Raw genomic sequence first — 22319 nt, 5'->3', positions numbered from 1 at the left:
TGTCATTTTATCACATTATTTAATAGACTGTCTCTGCAGAACCGAATGTAGTCCTAATCTCCTTGCTCTCTCCCTTGCTCTTAGGCGCTCCTTCCACCCCCACCACCCCCAAATTGTTAGAACAGCAGGAAATGTTATTTAAAAAAAAAAAAAAAAGCAGAGAGAGAAGAAAATTTGATTGAGACAGTTGTGGATTTTTTCCAACAAATTTCCCCGCAGCTGTTATCAAAACATGCAAATGAGATTTTCCAACAGGATCTTAAATCTGGAGGAGTTAATGCCGAAGTAAAATAATCAGCCCGTTTGAAGTGACTGTGGGTTTCAGTTTGTCTTTTCTCCCCGTGATACTATTGCAGGGGAATGATAATTAGACCTTTACTTAAAAAATCCAAAGGGGCTCTCTTCCTTTCTTTTCCCTCCCTCTTCTCCCCCTCCTCCCTCTCTCCCTCTCTCGCTCCCTCCCTCTCTCTTTCTCTCTTGCTCAGAAGTTGGCAAAGGGGGTTTTCTTAATCAGACTGTTTTCTGGTCCGAGGAAAGGAGGAAGAAGGAGATTGTGATGGAGAAAGGGGGTCTGTAAACCGTCAGGCACCGCACAAAGGCTTTGCCACGTAATTACAGGCTCCTATTAAGTCGAGATCTGCCCTCCCAGGGGTCTCCAATTTTCTTGTATTCCCTACAAAGCCTCCTCTGCATGCCAGTTTGTGCCTTTTGAAGTGCCAGAGAGCTTCTTGATCCAACTGAGAAGGAAAAGGGAGCTCAGCAAGAAGAGGGGGAGAGAGCGAAGGGAACGGGGGAAACCCACCACCACCCTCCTTCGGACTCTTGGAGCCCCCAGCTTTTTTTCCCCCCTCCTTACGAAAAGTAAAGTGAGACTCCTGCTCTCCAATACATCTGCAAGACATCACCCTCTCCTCCTGAAACTTTAGTCACTCCTGAGAATCCACAGGAGTGCAGAGAGGGGGAACACGTTTTCTTGAAGATGTTTTAAAGCTGGAACAAGCCTTCTTCTGTTGGTGCTTGAACTCTTGCCTGGGAATAACTTTTTTAACCTTAAAAAAAAAAAAAACAACCCACTTTGATTCTTCTCTCCCACCCCTTCTTCTCTCTTCTTCTGTTTGCCTAACTCCCCCGCCCTGCTGGCCTCTCCTTTCCTCTCTCCCCCTTATTATTATTTTTAGTGCGTGCGTGTGGACGCTTTTGGAGCTGGAAGGGATTTTTTTTTTTTCTCTCCTGACTTGAACATAGGGTGACTTTTCATTTTATTTTTTGGTGTGGATTATCTCTTTGGACCGCGCCGGACTTGGCCTCTGGAAAGCAACCGAGGCTGTCGAAAGCTGCTGGTGCGGAACTCTCTGCTCTTACAGAAGGGGGTCCCCCGCCCTCTTTCCACTTTTTTTTTGTTGTTGTTCTTCCCCTCCTTCTCTCTCTCTCTCTCCCTCTCTCTCTCCACTCCCCCCCTCTCTCTGCCCCACTCGGCTCCTCTCCCCCCTCGCGCCCACAGCGTTTGGTGTTGATTCGAGCGGGAAAGGGGGGTGGGTGGGATCGGAGGGGAAGACCATGACCTCCAGCTACGGGCACGTTCTGGAGCGGCAACCGGCGCTGGGCGGCCGCTTGGACAGCCCGGGCAACCTCGACACCCTGCAGGCGAAAAAGAACTTCTCCGTCAGTCACCTGCTAGACCTGGAGGAAGCGGGGGACATGGTGGCGGCGCAGGCGGACGAGAGCGTGGGCGAGGCGGGCCGGAGCCTACTGGAGTCGCCGGGACTCACCAGCGGCAGCGACACCCCGCAACAGGACAGTGAGTGAGGGGGCGCATGCCCGCGGGGTGTTTGTGTGTGTGTTTGTGTATCCCGGATCGGGCCGGGGGCGTCCGGGCTGGGCCGCTGAAGCTCGCCGGGGGCCGGAGGGAGAAAGTCAGGAACCAGGAGAGGTTGGTGACAGTGGCCAGAGAAAGGGCCGATCACAGACGGAGGGAAGAGGAGGGCTCCGCTGAGGAACGAGCCCGGGCGGACGCCTGAGGGAGGCTCCGAGGCCCCGGCTGGGGTCAGGGACACTGCCCGCCGCGGACTCTCGCAGAAGCCGGCTGCGCTGCCTCTCCGTCCCGGACGAGCGCGGCTGGCGGATCTTCCCGCCTGCCAGCCAAAAGGGCTGGGCAGGAAAAGGGTCCCAGAGCAGTGCAAACTCAGGGAGTTCGCCCTGTTTGAGAAGGCATCGGGTTAAGGATGCTGAGTCGGGTCCGGAGGGCTTCTCTTGGGTGGCGTAAGCGGGTTGGAGGGCGGAAGGGACCGAAGACGCGGAGGGCACCGTGTAAAGCGAGCTAGACCCGTGCTGCTTCGGCGGCGCAGCGCGCGCGGGCTCCGAAGGCCGGAGGTGCCAGAAGGGCGGCCCTGGAGCGCCCGGCTCGAACGCCGGATCCGCTCTCTGTCCAGGAATGTAACCGACACCTGCCTAAGGGTTTAAGATCTTTGGTAGAATGAAAGGCCTGAATGACACGGGAAAACTCAGACGAAGCAAAGGGAGGGTCCTTTAGGGGTGAAACCCGAGCCGCTGCCCCGCATGGTCCCACAGAGGAGAGATGCGCAGCGGAGGCCCGGGCTCCAATGCCAAGACCGGTGTTACATTGGAAGAACTCTCCCTTAAGGCCCTAAGATTTCCAGAAAAGTCCATGTAGAGTCTCATTTTGGCACTCTCCTTGATTGCTATCGCATCCCCAAGAAACTCTAGCCTTGTTACTAGCTGTGCCTTATAAAACGTGACTTGAGGTACATCCATACGTCCTGGAGGAGTCTATAACAGACCTGTCACCTGGCTCATCCCAGGTGAAATGGGGTTGGATATTACCTCCTCAAGGCTGCAAGAGTCAGAACTTGGCTGGAAGTTTTTAAATGAGGCTGATCCCTTTCCATGCCATTATTTGCTAACCGCTCTTTCGTCTTGGAACTCAGAGGCTGTGGAACCAGGGAATCCACTGGCAATCTATGATTTTCAAATAACAGTGCCAAGGTCAAACTCTTGGAAAACGCATAGCAAAGCAAGCGGGATTTAGAAACAGCTGGAAGCAAGTCCTGTGCAAAGTGGTCGGAGAGCAGCGCTGAAACAGGCCGCAGGGAGAGCCCATCCCTACCACAGGCCGCCTGCCCGTCGCCCTGCATCCCTGGTCCAGGCCTGGGCTTCCCTCAAAGTATTTTAGCCAGAAGCAAACTAGGGCCCATCCACCCTACTATGGGCATAGGCAGAGGGTGATGGGGGATCTGACCTGGCTAGACACTAGGGAAAAACTGAGGAATGAAGACCCGGTGTCCCCAAGTCCTGGATAATGGCTAGGTGCAGAGGTGTCCTTGTTGAGGTTATTGGTGCCTTCTGGGGAGCTGCTTGCTGGCAGCACAGGCAGGGAGTGAGTTAATAGATGGTGTAGGCACTTGTAGCTCAAGAAAATGCACTGTGAAATAATATTTAAACACTTTACTAGGGAATATTTTACCAACTGAGCTATCAGGGAAGCAAAGAGTAGGGAGAATAGTATTCTGAATTTTCATGTGCCTATCACTCAGCTTCATGGCTAATTATTAATCACAGAATTTATCATTATTCAGAGAAGGCTGGAGCCACAACAGAAATCAAGGTCATGAAGAAACTGCAGCATGGAAGATCAGGGTGCATTGAGGGAGACCAGCCAGGGTTGCTTTGCCCCAAGAGCAAGCAGAGGGCTGTGTAAAGCAGGCCCAGGGTAGGTGGCCACAGCAAGCCCAGGGTCCACACAGGCCAGAGCTGGAGGGATGATGATTGGTCCTGTCTTTTGACTTTATATGGATGCAAAGAGAGGGGAGTTTGGGTTCACGGTGGCCTCCTAGTGGGTACCCAGCTAGGCTGGGTTGAGGAGACCAGCTGGGAAGCAACCCTAATCTGAGGTGAGGCTGCAGGCTGGCATGGGGAGGCAACTCAGGGATGGCTTCTTCTAGACCCAGGCCCGAGGCTGCGCTGAGCATGTGGCAACTGTGGGGCGCTAGTTCGCTAGGGGACAGGCAAAGGGCAGCAGGAGGAGTTGAGGATGGTCTGTCCTGAGGGAAAGGGATGAGACCTGTGGGAACCTGCCCGCTTGATACTTGAGTACATCTCAGAGTTTCTAGGAGTAAAGAGTGACCCCGGAAAGGAAACTGAGATTCTGGGGCAAAGCATGCTTGGAGAAGAGTGGTAGACAAACAGTACCAGCAGGAGGCCACAGAATGCAGTGCGAGGTGTTGGGGATGAGCTGATGGACACCTGGGGCTGAGGAAGTAGCCAAAATAACACACACATCCAAACAACCCCCCCCAACACCCCCCCACACACACACACTACCATAGGCCTTGCTTTCTGGAGATGACCAGGGCCCATCCTTCTAACAAATGGGTAGTTGCTTTTAGAAGCCCGTGTTTCCTCAACCTCCTTCCCCATCTCTGGGGTAAGAATAAGAGGGTCTGGTAAGTTGACTGGTAGCAAATGTTCAGGAGGAATCCTTAGTCTTGGGCCCCAACCAGGGATGCCAAGGAAGCTGTCACAGCTACCCAGAAGTCAGGGCTGGTGGAGCGCTACTTCAGTTTGCCATGGACAGTGAGGCTCAGACTGTGAATCAGAGAAGAGAAGAGTCTCCAGGCAGAGGGCAAGAGCTAGGCTACCAGCTGCAAAGGACAGAGGATGGCACCAAGAGTCAGGCGCTTTTTGCAGCGTGCTGGGTGTCTACTCAAGTGAGAAACCATAATCTCCTCTGCAGAGATGGGGAACATTTCAAAGACCCCTTTTCTTCTCAGAGCTATATAGAAACACGTCCTCCCTAAAGTTTCTATTCAACTCAAATAAGTAAAACAGACTCTATTTACACTTGCAGTGTTAGACTATTAATTTTGCAGATTTTCCAATTACAAACTGGACTCATCTTAGCAAAGAGGAGACAACCACTGTCCAAAGTGAAGGCTTCCCACTAATCTCCTGCAGGCCACACCACAAGTCTGTTTACCCCCTTTTTATTCACTCCACTTTCCTCTCTGTTGAAGGATTTCTTTCTGTTTTTACTGATATTCCCAACCTAGTAAATTTCTCAAATTTCTGGGTTCACTTTGAGTGACTAAAGAAACGGTTCTTTAACACTGTTAGAAATCCAGTGGCTAATGGGGGAGTGTGGCCTGTGAAGGGTGGGCTGCCGGTACAAAAGGGGTAGTCAGGGAGAGGAAAGATGAACAGGGCATAAAAATAGGCAGACCTACCCCTAGGAGGATGGTGCATCCCGCTGTCATTTCTTAATCTGAACTTCTGCAAACTCTTAAACAAGCGCCTGCCTTCCACGTTCCCAACCTCTAAATTAGTGAAACCAGATTGTCCTAATAAGACCTTTTGTTGGAAACACATGTAGTCATAAAAAGGTAGACGGAAAGTCAATTAGACACGCGCGCGCACACGCACACATTCACAAGGCGGTGCTAAGTGTGCACCGGGAGCAGCTGGGCCCCGGGCCGCTGTGCGAGGCAAATACAGAACAGCGGCGCGGGGAAATCGATTTGTCACAAAGGGAGAGGTGTAAACGCGGCGCGAAGGAATCACTCGCCCAACCCGCCTGCCGCACTCCCGGGGGCCCATTTCTGCCGGCTCTTCAAGGCCAGGGAAACGCCCTGGAGAGCACCGGGCGCTTCCCTGCTGGAATTCACATCGGAACATCGGTCCCCTCTGGAGTCTGTATTTGCAACACCTATGGCACCAGAAATCTTCTGCGGCAACACCCCGGGGATCTGGAGCCGGTGCCGCCACTCTGACTTTGGGCATCAATGATCTCGATTCAAGGGGGAGTCAACGAAATACACAGTTTTAAGTGTAGCCTGGAGATAATTTTTTCTCTTTAGAGGAGACAGTGAAATCCAGGATCAAGGGAGGTCACTGAGTCCCCAGGGTCGAATGTCAAGTCCAGAAAAGATGTGGTGAATCTTGTTTATCTTACATGCAGGAGCGGGGGGCTGAATGGCCTCAAAATTTCGAATAAACTGACAGTCTAGTGACTCCCCACCCCCCACCCCCCCGCTTTGGAGCAGGATGCTTGGAGTTTGAAGCGTCGGGGAGGTGAGCCTCTAAAATCCGAGGCCCCGGCTGCCAATACTCCCCGGGGCTCCAGATCCTCCAGTTTTAGAAGTCAGCGAGTCACTGGCTCTATCGTACATTTCACCGAGGAGGCCCTGGCAAGACTCCGGAGTTCCTTTCTCTCACCTTGGGCGTCACGGAACCCTGCTTTTTTGCTTGGCGACCTTAACCTTCCCCGGGCAAGCTCAGTTCAGAACCAGGGGCGTCGGGCGGGCAGCAACAGGTCACACGGGTCCCAGCAGTTCCTTCGTCTTCCCAGGGGCGTCATTTTAGATTTTACGACACGGGTAAATAAATCATCTCCAAATCAACAAGAGTCACCCCTCCCTCTGGCCCCTTGCGAATAAAACCTCAGCAATTTCAGAGCCAAAATTAAGTTCCTACTTCACCGGCTCAGACCCCCTCAGATACGAATTTTGAACGTTGATCTGGCCAGTAGCCACATCCGGGAACATTACATTTTTTCACTTTTAAATAACATGTATAGATTTTCAACGATGAGGATCTCTAGACCAATTTGATTTTTCCTTTAAAAGATGTGTTTCTTTTACAGTTCCTTTCCCCTATCTTGTTTACCTGCTCCCTCTCTTTAGCAGGGCAAACCGCCTAAGCAGATTTCTAGCTCCGGGAGAACCCCAGTACTTTGCCCGAGCCAGGGCCTCGGGTACAAGGAAGTTGCAAAATCTGTGCGTGCCGGTGCGTGCGAACCTCGCTTGCCTCGCGTTCCTGGTGGTGCGCACTTTCAATGACTCTAATATGTATTTATTTTTTACCCTTTAGTAGAGATGGGTCAGTAAAATCCATAAGAAGTACAATTTTTAGGAATGGGGGAGTGGATTTGTAGAAAAGGAGATAAAGCTTGCATTATGCTCATATTTTTCTTTGCAGAGGGTGGAAGAGCTTTGGGGGGGGGGGCGACAATCCTTCCGAGGAACAAAAACGGAGGTTCAGCATACTCCATACAAGCGATTTGTTAAGTTCAACCAACAGGATCCTCGGAGCATTCCTCCGAGCTAGGGATCCCGACATTTACAGGAAAAATTTCGGTAAAGGTCCAATTCCCAGTTGCCACTTGGTGTCCAAACATTTACAGAACTACCTGTGATTGCGCACGATTGTAATCTGATTGGACGGGTTTTTTTCTTTCTTTCTAATTGGGGTTTTAATTTAAGGCGGGGCGAGCGCCAGTCCCATAGGTTTGGTACCCCCTAACTTTTCAAAAATTCAAAGAAGATGTACATGTCAACAGCATTATTATTTATACCCTAGATTTTGGATTCTTGTAAAATCAAATAGTTTGATGAGCATGTTAAAAAAACTCAATTAAAAACCAACCATCTCAAACAGTAAATAATAGTATCAACAAACCACCACGACTTCCTTTTCTCTGAATGCTGTTTGTTATAAAATCAATAAATGCGGAGATACAAGGCCGAGATGTCTGAGGGACAGTTTAGGGGTCAGAGGGTTTGATTTTCACGTAGGAAAATTTTTGAGCAAGGAGTCTCCACCGTGGTCTGAATATTAGTAGATTCTTGGCGTCGTCATTTGTCTAATTTAGTGAGGCAGCTTGAAGGAAGCAGTCGTACAGAGAATTATGGGCTATCAATTTTAGGTTTAAGACCAAAAGAAAGAAAAAAAACACCACTACATTTCACTTGTCCTGGAACCACTTTTCTTGATGAAAAAATATTTGGGAAGCCGATTATAGGGGCAATAGCCACTTTAGGGGAGGGGAAGGGGAACAAAGGCACAAGTGGTGGTGGGTTAGGGAAATTTTATGAAAGAAAATAAAGAAAACATGTCAGAACAAATCAATCAGCAACACAAGTGACTTCTCAGACGAGTCTGAGGACAAGCAGAATCAAGGATTCCGCTGTTCCCCGAAGCTTTCAAATGCAGGAATTTATGTAGGTCTGAGTTAGGACCAGAATGATGTCTTGGGGTCCTTGGGGCACCGGATGGCCCAGTCGCTTTGCTGCACCACCGTAATGAGGGAGCTCTAATTCTTAAGAACTTTGGGCCTCCCTTTTTGCCATTATTGGTTTCGCCCAGACTCAGCTCCAAAGGAGAAAGACGTTTGAAAAAATGAAAAAATGTGTATTAATTTGAATCCCCAGGACCCGAGTTATGAGAAAAGACAGGGACAGATTCTCTGGTTCCTATTTTGTCTACTTTCATGGAGTTATTTGCAAGCGATTAGAAATGTTCTTAACAGGCGGATGAGAGACTGTAATGAATCTTTCATGCAGGAATGGCGATCGCACTGGCCAGAACTGCAGACTCGGACTCTCTTTACCGGGTGGGTTGCAGGAGATGCGGCGGAAGAAGTCAAGAGTGAGGGAAAATTAATTCAGTAAATCAGCGAAGAAAATAAAGCTATAGTATTTTAGATTTTAAAGTTCTCCATCTCTGCTGGCCGGGACAAAGATGCAATCCCCCGCTCCACCCCACCTCAGCCCTTGTCCTTCCAATTCCAAGGGCGCTGGGGCGCAACTCTCAGCGAGATCGGACTCTCGAGCCTTCCTAGAAGTTCCTTTCCTTGCTTTCTCTCGCCGAAAGGGGGCGCATTCCTCCCAGGTCAGGGCTGGAACTTAACCCCAGCCTTCAAAAACTCTTGGGTGCCAGCAGGAGAGCGAGACATACCGGAAGACCCCTCTACACAAGTAGCAAGAGATGGGAGATATCAGTAGCGTGCAGTCACTCCAGGGACTGCGTAACTGTATGCTCCACATGCGTTTTAACGGAAACATGGAGATAGCTGGTAGACTTTGTGCCTTCCACTTCTTTGCAATGAAAATGGTGAGGATTCCAGGGTTAGCAGGAAGAGGCAGGAGGAGAGCGGGACTAGATGACCCTGGGTAAGTGGGTGATTGGGCTGATGCCTGGGTCCCCTAGGGAAGGAGAAGGTTTGTCCCTGTGGAGGTGGGTAAGACTTTTCTGTAGTGAACTCCAAGTATTTAAAGAAAGAGGGGCGGATTTGAGAGACAGGGAGCTAGCCCTATCAGTGAGACACTGCAAAATGGCCACAGAAACCCTCAGAGTATCTGGAGTCCTTAGATAGGGCAGAGCTTTGGCCACCTTAGAGTTCCCTTTCCCCTCAAGGAAGAACAGTAGCTGCCCCCACTGTCTTGTGTGTGCGTGCAACTTGGGCATTTCCAACCCCTGAATCTGACTCCTCACCTCCACTGATCCTTCCTGTTGGGGCAAGAGTTTCAAGAGACCTACAGGAAAGATGAGGATACACCCTTAGCAAGTCTTGGGATTTTTCTACTTCTCTCTTGGTTTATTTCTCACTCATTGACCTTGGAGGGTCAATAGGACAAGTCAATGCTGGGAAAAACAAAGTGACAGAATGAATATTTTGTCTTCTTAGCATCCATGGTGGTTAATACATACTTTCCAAGACACTCTTGAGCTTGGGTATTCACTAGAAATAGAAGCATGAGGCCAGAACTGGAAGGGAAATTGCTTTCCCACAAACGTTTGTCTGAGAATAAGAACATTCACCTCATTCACTTAATTTCTCACCATCAGCCATATCATTATGTTTTAAAGGACCTCACAGGGCTGGAAGGTGGTGTAGTTACAAATAAGCATAAAAACAGATGGGTGCTCTTCCAGTGCTCTGAATACATACGGGCAGGCCAAATCTTTTCAAAGACAATTGAGATATACAACTTAAAGGCCAAGGGGCCCAACTCAATAAAAATTTGAGCCAGAATATGCTAAGTTCAATCAGCTTGACTATGGGCAAAGAGAAGGGCCTAGCCAGCACTTTAGATATATACAGAGAACCACGTTTTCTCAAGTTTCCATGTATTTATCCACACAAAGCCATGCTAGTCTGCAAAGGGTTTAGTAGAATTGGCCTGGGCCTGGTGAGTGGTAGGGAGTCAGTGTCCTGAGCTTATCCACCATCCTTTTCTTTGAATTCATTCCCTGTACCACAACTGGCTATCCACAACCTGTGTGCTGCAGAGAAAACTGGTGCCTAGAGGCCACATGCTGTCACTTCGGTCGTGTCTTTGTGACTCCATAGACTGTAGCCCACCAGGCCCCTCTGTCCATGGAATTCTCCAGGCAAGAATACTGGAATGGGTTGCCGTGCCCTTCTCCAGGAGATCTTTCCAACCCAGGGATCCAGAAGCCTCTTAAATCTAGAATCCTTAGAAAAGGTGAGGACTTTTGATCAAAATGTATAATGTACCAGGCATTTTCTCGTATTTGTCCTCTCTAACAATTCATTTTATAATGGCCTAGTTAGAGACTTCATGGGGATTGAGGTTTGGGGAACTGGTTACTAGTCTGTTTCTTTTACAAGTAGCTCATAAATATGTGAAGTTGAGCATTCCAATGGAAATACGCATTGAATCTAAATCTTTACTACTGGGCACTGACACACATCACCATTAATCCAGACTGAGAGGTGACACTAAATAATTATGTACATTGTGACTTGGCTTTCAATTTTCTACCTCTGCTGCTTCCCTAAATACTGGTTTATAGCAGTCACATACCACTGGGACAGGTGGCAAGCTCTTGCCTGTGCTCAGTAAATGTTTATTAAGTGATAGAATGAGCTCCCCAAGTTTAGTGGATCCCCTTGCCAACCTAGTGTAAGTACTAGGTCCCCTCCCCTCCTCTTCCCACTTTCAGCCCTTTAAAGGCTTTAGAGATCTCCTCTGGGCTGCGCGCTTAGTTGCTCAGTCGTGTCTGACTCTCTGCAACCCCATGGACTGTAGCCCACCAGGCTCCTCTGTTCATGGCATTTTCCAGACAAGAATACTAGAGTGGGTTGCCATTTCCTTTTCCAGAGATCTCCTCTAGGCTCACCATTTTAGTAACCATCTATATACAAATGACTCCCAGAATATATCTTCAAGGCCGCCCTCGGAACTGCAGATCTGTGTATGCAGCTACCTAGACATTCCATTTGAACAGGACAAAATGCTTCAACCTCAAAACAACCAAAACATGGCACCAGTGAGCTCCTTTTCCCAATCTTATCCTCTCATAGCTTTTCCTATTTTCCTGTATCAAAGCATGTGGTTGCAATCCTCAGAAACTTCGGACTCATCCTTGACTCCTTCCTTCAAGCCTCTGTTCAGTCCCACTCTAAATGCCGACAAATTTCTCTTCTCAAGTCATTTGAATTCATCTCCTTTTAAAATCTCTATGATATCTCACCTGCTCTCTAAACCAGCTTCCTAACTTATTGGGTCTCCCTGCATCCATGCTTGTCCTCCTCTATGTAGATGATGACAGAGAGTGGATATAATAGATCTTCAAAGAATATTGGCTGAATGAATGAGTGAATGTTAGTGCATTTTTTACAAACATATATATATTTTAAAAAATCATGGCTCTCTCCTTCTTTAGAATTCACAATTGCTTTTCATTCTTTTCTAACTCAAGACCACATTTTTGTCCTGTTCTTTTTTAAAAATCACTCTTTACAACCTATATTTTTCTCTCTGCCCCAGAAATCTGCTCATTCACACACACACATGCAGATTTGAACCCTTCCTCTACTTTTCCCTAGTATGCTAGTTAGGCTAGTAATGTGCTCTAGTCTCTTTTCTGATTCTTTGACTTCTGGTCTGAAATATCCCTGCTCTGTGCCTCTTTTGTCCAAACCCACCCATGCTACCTTTCAAGGTTATGCTCCCATGATCTACTTGTAACACCTTTGACTGCCTCTTTCAGACCAAGCAAATCCCCTTTTTCAGTGCTTACTGTAGAAATAATCAGTTCCTGTACAAATGAAGCTTAATTCTTTTCTAAACATTTTATGATTGTTAATTTACTTTGAGAAGTTTCTTAAGATTACAGACTCTTTTTTAGGAGGGGAAAAGATTTATTTCACAGTTTCAGTACGCAAATAAATCAAATAGATAATTGGGGGGAGCAATAGATAATTGCTTCCACTCAATTGGAAGCGTTGAGTGGTTCTTCTGTTTACGAAATCTTTAGTGCAAGTAATTTTTAAAATATGAGTAATACGTAAGTGCAATACAGGCTCATTTTAGAAAATGTATTATTTTACTTTAAAAAGTTTTAGCGGGAAAGTCAAGTCACTTATATTTCACCACCCTGAGGTAGACACAGGTAACAGTTTAATATTAAAGTATTTCTTTTTATCTTTTGCACAAAGCTTGTATTAACATTCTTGATGGCCAATTTTTTAAAAAAAATTTCAAAGATTGTGTTTCATCCAAATTAAGAAAACACACACACTGAACCCACTTGCTCTCACCAGAAAAGTTAAACAAACACACAAACAACAAACAAAAGCTCTCCAAAGATGATGAGAGCTGTGACATCACATTTATTTCCCAGCGTTCTCAAGTTCCAGTGGGTACATTTCCAGCAGTAAAGACCTTCTGAGTAAACAGTTTCTTTTTCTTTTCTGCTTGTTCTAGCTGGGAACCTTCCCTAGACATGAGCACATGTCTCCTTTAGAAATTGGAAAAGCCTGCATAATACCTAAAGGACATTCCGAGACCACAGTTGGAGAGCTACTGCTCAAAAAAATTCGTTTTTAGATGATTTAGTAGGAAAAGTGCTACAAAGCAAATTGCAGAGAAAACACCTTAAGGGACTGAAAATTTTCTATTATTGTAGATCCCCGGATCTTAACTTTCTTTTATTAAATGTTTTGAGACTCATACATGTTTTTGCAGAAAAAGGAGAAGGAAAACGATATTTTTCTGTACCCTTCAGAATGATGATCAAGTTGGATAATGACCTATTCCAGCACACGGTAGTGTGTTTTGACAGAGAAAGAAGCACTTAGCAAAATCAAAGATAATGCATTTATCCAGATATGAAAGTCGGCAGTCCCCCAGCCCTTACTTAAAGTGATAATTGCCGAGAAAATATAAATTGTTATTATGAAGTCTGTGTAAAAATCATTCCCAGTCAAGTTTATGTTGAAACATTTGCCTGATGAGTGCAAATATTTTCTTTAGGGTAAGTATTAGCAAGTGATATAACATCATACTGAACAAAATTTTAAAATTATTAGATAGAGCTAAATAATTCACCTTCTTCCTTCTCATGAGAAAGGGGGAACAGGGAGAGTAATCATCATTTTTGAGGACTAAAAACCACACTTGCTCAATAAAAGTTTCTGCAGTTTCCCACATTGCCTAGTTCTAAAGGAGGGAAAAAGGGGAACCACCCAGAGCGCTTTGCCTACAACCAGATGTGCTGTTCAGCTGATCTAATCCTCAAGTTCGAGGGAAGACCACAGGATGAATCCTCCACACATTTAAGAAATAAAACGTAATTTGGTTCATTAATCATGAAACTGAAATCTGCAGTCTCGCTACACATATTTCAAAGGCTGAATCTCCTCTGACAAGAGAAAGAGAAAATAATATCACTGCATGTTTGACTGTTAGGAGTCTGTTCTCAGCTTCCCTCAGGGAAGAAGAGATTTCTCTGCGTGTGATCATTTTTTACTCAAAATATATGAAGTGTTATTTAAATTTATAACTTTTTCCCCTTTACCCTAACATTCTCCTTTCTCAGGGTGGTGAGACTATCTGTTGTCTGCACTGTTTTGGATTTTTTTTTTTTTTGATTTGAAGATTCAAGGCTACCTTGAATAGCCAGGAAATTCCAGCTGTGTTCGGGTAGGCCTTAAAAGTACAATAATTTAAATGCAGTAATATACTCACACTGCTGGTTTACTTAATTCTTTCCCTTTATTACTTGTATAAATTGATGACCTACTTTGTCTTAAAGGATTAATAACATTAATAATAAGAAGGATAAAGTGAGATAAAATATGAAACTGCTTCACAGACTCTAAAAACATATGCCAGTGCTATTATGTTTTATAAAGGCAATTCTAAGAAGTGAGTTGGGATCGCATAATTCTTTTTATTTTACAGATAAGGAAACTGTGGCTTGGAGAATTTTAGTGAACTACTGTTGAATGCCTTGAATCTTTCTCTCCTGATTCCATATTAATTTTTTTTTTCTTTGTGTCCCAGCACCTTTGACGTCAACCAGCTTCTTTTAGATACATTATCGTCTAGTGAAACAACACCGAGTTAGGAGGGTGGCGCCAGCATGCCTCTTCATGGTACACAGCTGTGCTGCACAAATCTCTTTTAATTCTTCTAATTCTTATTCTTTGTTATAAACTGGGCATATAACTTCCACCATAAACTGTGCCTATCTTCCTCATGCGAATGTGGAAGGCCAAAAAGACATTGCATTTGTGAAAATATTTGAGAAATAAAGGGCTAAATTTATGTACATTAGTATACGATAAGGAATACTAATGGAGGCTTTTCTAAATTAACTTATCAAATAAAGATCAAAAGTAAGAATGCATTTCAATACAATTTAAACTCTGTTCTCAGAAGCAAGAATATTTAATTTAGATTTAGGGACACTAGGAGATTCAGAGCATTTTACTTTGTTTCTAGATAAATCCATGTTAAATGATGGTTCCATTATTTAATTACTGGTTGACTTTAGACCACTCTTTGGGTCTTGGTGTTCTCATTGAAAGAATTGGCATGTTAATATCTATCACTCGGGCTTATTGTTTGGAATGATGAGCTAATGTAAACAAAGACCCCAATGCCTTGCTCCCCTTCTTCCTGAATGCTTGCCCTTTCCCTGTTCTGCACTTCAATAGCATCTCTGAGAAGTTTAAGCTCAGTAATGTGTTCAGTGTGGTTTCCCAATCCATGCTGGAGGACATTTAATGTCACTGAAATTAGGACTATTCCCATCCTCCAAAAGTCACAGTCTTACATCATATCCCTTACTGGGAACATCCGTTTTGATCCACAGTTAGGAGCTTATGCCTTACAATTTTTAGTGACACTCCTAAGACCACACCATAAGTTCTTACAGTGCCAGGAGTCTGGCTCAGACATTCCTGACTAAGGTTATTTCTTTCAGGTTAATCTCCCCTTCTTTAGCACGAAACAGTATTGTACATCTTTTTAAAGTTCGAGATGGCATCAGCCTCTCATATCTCCATGTGCTTCATCCATCACTGCAGACTTTTATTGTGACTGAAGAAGACAAATACCCACCCCCAGTGTAGACATTGAATTTAATTATGACATATGCTTAGGATACCAGGTGTCAAGACTTCTTATCCAGACCTGACACGGCCAGTAAGTTTCCAGGAGGCCAATCATGTTACAGTTTCTCTGTGGTATAATATCTTAACGTAGCTAACTGTCTTACCACTCCTCTGAGGTTTCTGTAGGGTTTACTTAATTTTTTTGTACATGAATAATATCATGTTAACTGTGATTATACATAAAGCTGCCATTCTTTTTGCCAACTTAGACTTCCTAACCAGTTGAGAAAGATAAACATTCTGTTCTCAGTTTGATATGTGACCTGCTTTCATATGTATGGCTTTGAAATCTGATAAAGTTGGAAGACATACAGACTGCATTTCTATATCATGAAGCATCCAAGACTCTCTCTTTTTTTTTTTTCCAAGCAGTTAACGATTAACTCCCCCTGGCATTCTTCCATAACAGAACAGCATGGCTAATGCTTGTGGTGCATGAAGAGAAAATGGGTCACTGTGGGTGAGGCACTTTGATGACGGTTTATTGCAAGACTTGTGTGCTAGATGTCTAGAGAAGCAGGGTGCCATATGTCTTCTGCACATGATAGATGAGAGATCATCTCCTAAACATACTCACTAGTTATTAGTCAGAGATTAGGAGCATAGCTCTGTATTATTGGTTCTGACATATGGAAAAGTGTTTGTGTGTTTGCTGAAAATGCTTTGTGTGCTTTACAGTATTATGTAGTCTCTAATTAGGGGTGTAGATAACTGGCTTACTGCTTTCCTTTTGGGAGCATGTAGTCCTCATCTAGGAAAATTGTCCTTTGGTCCTTGTAGTCTTCCTTTCTTTCTCCTGTATATTTCTCTTCATTTTTAATGATTTGGAGAAAAAAGATGAAGAGAAATAAACAGATAATCTGGTTCTTTCCCTAATGTGTTTGCAATCTAATCCTATATGTCTTTTAAAAAAATTTATTTAATTGATTAATTTATTTTTGGTTGTGCTGGATCTTCATTGCTATACTGCTTTTTCTCTACTTGTGAGTGGGGGCTACTCTCTTAGTTGTGGTGTGTGGGCTTCTCATTGTGGTGGCTTCTCTTGTTACGGAGCACAGGCTCTAGGGTGCGTGGGCTTCAGTAGTTGTGACCCACGGGCTCCATAGTTGTGGCTCCCGGGCTCTAGAGCACAGGCACAGTAGTTGTGGTGCATGGGCTTAGTTGCTCCATGGCATGTGGGATCTTCCCAGATCAGGGATCGAACCCGTGTCTCCTGCATTGGGAGGCAGATTCTACACCACTGAGCCACCAGGGAAGCCCTAATCCTGTATATCTTAAAGTGTGTTGCCTAATTCACCCATGTGCATCGAAAGAAAATGTCTTAAAATGCAGATTCCAAGACCTCATCCACACCCAGTGAATCAGAATCTCACAAACATTTGCATTTTAAATATCCTGGATGGTTTTTATACATCACGAAGTTTGAAAACACTGATGTACACCACTTTCTCTCATAGTAATTGGTATCAAATGATGTGTTTCTTTGTGGCATCCACTGAGTAATGTGTGTTCCATTGTTATTTAACTCTCCCTAAGTGCCAATCTTATCTTTTTAACCAGATGTAATATAGTTTTGAATACAAGGGCAGAGAGGCAGATATTTTATAACTTCAGAGTACTCAGCACAGTGTTTTTCATGTTGTAGATGGCTTAATAAAAAGCAGTTATTTAAAAAAAAAATAAATGCATGAACAAAGTGGGAGATAAAAAAAAAACACATAAAGCACTCACTAGGTGCCTGGCACTGTTTTAAATGCTTCACATAAAACAAAGAAAAACAGTTTGAGGCGGTTATTGGGAGTTGTAAAAATCCCAACTGTGATGAATTTTCAGTGATTGTTATCTCAGCTCTTCTGGGAGAAAAGCATGTGTCATAGAAGGGGCAGTCTATCACACAGATACTAATATTTGCAATTACACTTTAGTTTTAAGTAAGTTTTCAGATGAAAGTATTGCACATTTAGAAAGTTATAATTCTGTATTTAATATCATATTGTCTTACAAAGTTCTTCCTTCCTTTCTGATGGTGGATAAAGCACAGTTTTTATAATATTATGCAATTTTGTGTACTTCTACATGGTCTGAGGAAGCTAAAGTTTAATTTACCCTTTTTTCAGACATTGTGGGAAGGTTGTATTTTGAAATTTCAACACTACTTTTCCAAGTTTGCCATGCTTAGAGACAAATTTATTCCATTAGTGGGCACATACATTAGCTTGGCACATACTAAAGTTACATCTCAAATGTCTCCTTTTAAGGTGTGCGCCAGGGTTTTTGCCCTAAATGGATTTTTCTGTTAAATGTCAGGCTTTGCTTTTTTTCTAATGAAGTATATGTAAGTCATAGATTGCTGTCCAAAGAGTGTGTGGGGAGATGTGGATAGCCTCTTAAATGACAGATCATTCAGTTAAAAAGGAGTTGCATTTGGAAAAGCAGGGTTAGTGTGATTTTTAGAAAGCTCAGAGGAAGAGAACAAGAAAGGAGGGCCTTTGCAGCCATGAGAGGGGCAAAAAACAAGGGGAAAGCCTTTCCTGGAGTCATAGCTGCAGCAGAGACTACTGCTGAGTTAGAGGCCTCAAAGCCCATCTGGGATCCTTTGGTGACATAAACTTTGCTCTAGCGGTTTATGACATCACTGGAACCCCCTAAGTGGAATTACAACTCCATAATTCACAGTTAGCTGTTGTTTATTTTATATTTAATCATTTGTGGAGCATACTGGCAGTATACTCGGGGGAACTATGTGGTTATGCTCCTGCAAATCTTGTTGTTGCATAATTAAGTACGTCAGAAGTAATTCACCAGTGTCATAACATCCCATATTTCAAGTCTTGCAGATGCTGGCCTTGCTTGTGATTGTCCTGAAAATTATCTTTGCTGACTTACCTTATCAATGAGTTTTTCTCTGAGCGGAACAGTTACCAAAGGCAGCTGGGCTTCCTGGTTTAAATGGTTTTCTGAGTAGAAAGCATAATGTTTCCATAGAAAAAAAATAATTCCCTATGTAATATCAATTTCTATAGTGTACCTGTAAAATGTGCTTCCATTCCTATTAACCTCAAAGAAGGTAAAATGTATCAGAGATAACAAAGAAGGCTCTTGGATTAGTAAAGCAAATTTAGGTTAGTCTCTCTATTTCTTTGTGTTTGGCCCTGAGGCTCAGAGATGATCCCACTTTAATGTCTTTGGATTTTTCAACGGAGGAAGGGGGATAAAGTAAAGAAATTTAGATTCGTTGAGCACTCATCATGAGCAGGTACTGTGCTGGGTGATTTATACTACTTATGCTGTTTTATTTTTCACATAATATTAAGTTGTAGATATTATCATGCCCAATTTACAGCTAGGGTTTTGAGACTCAGAGGGTGCTGAGGAACTTGCCTGAAGCCTGACAAAACCAGAACCTGCCTTGACCCTTCTGGTACCCTGTATTCCATCATCCTATCATTTATCCTCCAGTGGCTGGAAAAGTGAAAGAAGATGGTTGAGTTGAATGTGACACAGAAGGTGGCTCTTCTGTGACATTTAGCAGTACGTGGTACCCCTGTAACTGTGCTACTGGACTGTATATTGGGATTACAGTTAAAAAAAGAAAATAGTCCTTTAGAAAATTGCATTCTCACAAAGAAAACCTCTCATGACACTGGATACTTCAATGACAATTAAACAGCAATGTTCTTAGTCACTTAGGCATGTCCGATTCTTGCAACCCCATGAACTATGGGGCTCCTCTGCCAATGGGATTGTCCAGGAAAGAATACTGAAGTGGGTTGCCATTTCCTCCTCCAGGGGACCTTCCCAACCCAGGGACTGAACCCATGTCTCCTGCATTTCCTGCATTGGCAGGCAGATTCTTTACCACTAGCTTCCCTGGTGGCACAGATGGGAAAGAATTCCCCTGAGATCCCCTGGAGAAGGGAATGGCTACCCATGTCAGTATCCTTGCCTGGATAATCCTATGGACAGAGGAGTCTGATGGGCTACAGTCCGCAGGGTCACAAAGAGTTGGACATGACTGGGTGACTAACACTTTCACGTTTCCTGCTATGGAAATGATTTTTATTTTTTGTAGTGAAGAATAGGGTTTTATTTAAAAGAATCAGTCTGATTTGGTTATTTGGAATTGGAAATACATTTTTCCAGATGCAGTGTTATAAGTAGTGATTAGGGTCCTAGGAGTAAGACCCCACTAGGGGCTTCTTGTTGACTCAGTCGGTAAAGAGTCTGCCTGCAATGCAGGAGACCTGGGTTCGATCTCTGGGTCAGGAAGATCCCCTGGAGAAGGAAATAGCAACCCACTCTAGTATTTTTGCCCGGGAAATCCCATGGACAGAGGAGCCTGGCAAGCGCCAGTCGATAGGGTTGCAAGAGTCAAACATGACTTAGCAACTAAACCCCTACCAGGTCCCAGGAAGCCTCCCTCAGACTAGTAAATGCGTGATGTAGATGAAGAGCAGTGACAATGGAGGCATCCAGAGAGTCGTGTCCTGGATGAGTGTCTTAGTGGCTCAGTCGTGAGGAGCGCAGGGGTGTCTTTCCCTTTTTACTAGTGTAAGTGCTGGGAAAACTTAGAACTGGATGAATTTAATCTCTGGGCAGCCACCTTCAACTCCTACCTCCTGAACAGCCATGTCTGAGTCCACCCCTCCTCCCTAAGTGCTCTCAGGTCATGTATGGCGTGGTCACGTTGCCCAGTTTCTTTAAGAATGCCACTGAGATTTCCGTGCCTCAATCATTCTGCTTACCCCTCTTCTCTCGTAGTTCCAGTAAGAATGAAAAACACACAGAACCAGTAGTTTAATGGGAAATAATATACTGAATTGTCATTATCTAGGCAAGTACTCAATAAACCCAGGGCAGCCCAAGGCTCCGTCTTCTGAGATTTGCTCATGAAACAAATTTGGAGACCTAGGTTGACGTCTGTCATGATTGTGAAGACTCCTATTCCATCGTCTTTCTCTTTCTGTCACTCATTTCCTCATGTTTGACAACTATGTATTGAGTACTTGCTTGTGTGCTGGTCACTATTCTAGGTGTTGGAGATACAGCAGTCGAACTGTCAGAGATGAACTGTTTCTTCTCAGAAATCTTACATTCTCTTGGGAAATAAAGGCAATAGACATGTAAATAATGAACAATTAGATAAACAATTCAACTACACATGATGGTAAGTCCTAGAAAGGAAATGAACAGGATTATATGAGCAAGAATATAAATGAAATAAACGAGCTTACCATGATGAGTGTAAAGAGCCTCTCAGGCAGTGGGCATGAACAGCAAGTGCAAAGGCCCTGTGGCAGGGACAAACTTGATAGGTATAAGGGACAGAAAGAAGATCAATGTGACTGGAAGATAGCAAGTGATGGGATGTTTGGCAGATGAGATCATAGACATAGGGAAGGGGCTGGTGATAGTGACCTTGTAGGTCAGGGTGAGAAGCTGATAGCAGTGGGAAGCCAGTGGAGGGATTTAAGCTATGGAGTTTTAAAATCTGATTGATGTTATTTAAAAGAACAATATGATTGCTATATGGAAAATAGATATTAGAGGAGAAAGGAGAAGCAATTAGGAGGTTATTGCAATGGGCCACGTTGAGGGGTAGGGGATGGCATTATGAACCAGCGTTATGAACCAGCCATATGAATACAAAGCTGAACATAGGTATAGGTGGCAGGCACCAGACTGTGGTTACTCTAGGGGCTCCAGAGGCAGCTAGGAGCCTGCTGGCTTAGTAGATAAGAGAGGCCTTGCCTGGAGGACTGACCCCAGGTGCTTACTTTTCTTAGCCTCATCTTTTCTGTATTTCCTTACCCAGGTTTTCTCTCAAACTTGCAAGCCTTTTCTCAGCAGGCTCTCTGGAGTCAGTTGACAAAGAAGGGGGAGTGGTTGGGTGCAGTGGGGTGTGAAATGAGAGCAATTTTTTTCTTGAGTTTGTGATTTGAAAAGTTTGAGTCTGTAATTCAGGTACTGCCTGTAATTTTCCCAGAAAGGAAGGGTTCTGTTTTAAGTTATACAAAAGTGGCCTCTTTATAATTTAGCAAAACTTCAGAAAGCAGTTTTGCTAAGGACCACAGTGCAGATGCATGATAACTGAAATGCCTTGAGACATTAGTTGTATTTCCTAGGTTGGAGTACCCCCCTCCCCTCCGCTTTTAGTACATGTGCACGAATACGCCAAAGGTCAGAAGTCAGTGAGGTCTTTTCTCCAAACAATGAAATAGTATGCAGAGTTCAGATGAGCTGCAATCAGAACATTTTACCTACCACCGATCATTCAGCTAATAAGTATTTGTTGTGTTTAGCATCATGTCAAGTACTTTGGAGGATACTAAAGATACATATGACACGGGCTTTGGTCAAAAAAGCCACTCATCTAACTGGTGAGATTAATCTAATACTGGCCTTCACATAGCTCACTTTTGGTGTAATTTTAATACATCCAATCTTGAGATCACCAATCCTCTATACCTGTTCTCCTCTTTTCCCATCACTCAAGGATACCGCCCGCTACCAGGTGGAACCAGCTCCAGCTTTCAACAGAAACTGCAACCCCTATTGTCTTCTATTCTACATGCCTGTTTCTCAGGTCAGACATTTCATCTCACAGGGGCTTGATCAGATCTTTCCTTATAGTTCTTTATAGATGGAATTTTCTATGACCTGAAAGTGGTTCTAAACTGGAGGGAGAATTTTAAACATGTGAGAAACTACTAGTTGGAAAGAAGAAACTTTGAATAGATACATCTTGCTTCTTTAAAAAAATTTTTTTAAAAATTTTTATTAGCATATAATTGATCTAGAATGTGGTGTTAGTTTCAGGTGTACAGCAAAGTGAATCAATTATACATGTACATATGCCCATTCTTTTAGAGTCTTTTCCCATATGAGCCTTTACAGAGTATTGCATAGAGTTCCTGTGCTATATATTAGGTCCTTATTGATTGCCTGTTTATATATAGTGGGCTTCCCTTGTGGCTCAGCTGGTAAAGAACCCACCTGCAATGTGGGAGACCTGGGTTCGATCCCTGGGTTGGGAAGATCCTCTGGAGAAGGGAAAGGCTACCCACTCCAGTATTCTGGCCTGGAGAATTCCATG

At 44.2% G+C, this 22319-nt stretch overlaps 1 protein-coding gene across 3 annotated transcripts in view; it reads left to right on the top strand.

Moving 5' to 3' along the window:
• The first annotated feature begins 1296 nt into the window (after nt 1-1296).
• PRRX1 (paired related homeobox 1) overlaps nt 1297-22319 on the top strand; it is a 72710-nt gene continuing 51687 nt past the window's right edge. For all 3 annotated transcript variants that reach the window (XM_081489524.1, XM_081489525.1, XM_081489526.1), the window contains exon 1: nt 1297-1798. In XM_081489524.1, the coding sequence (XP_081345650.1) occupies nt 1558-1798 (241 nt within the window). In that variant the 5' untranslated portion in view covers nt 1297-1557. The remainder of the gene's footprint in view (nt 1799-22319) is intronic.

Source organism: Giraffa tippelskirchi, chromosome 5, assembly GCF_054371585.1.
Source record: "Giraffa tippelskirchi isolate mGirTip1 chromosome 5, T2T-mGirTip1v1.2.pri, whole genome shotgun sequence".
Classification (NCBI taxonomy): Eukaryota; Metazoa; Chordata; class Mammalia; order Artiodactyla; family Giraffidae; genus Giraffa; species Giraffa tippelskirchi.
This window is presented reverse-complemented; position numbering and strand designations above follow the sequence as displayed.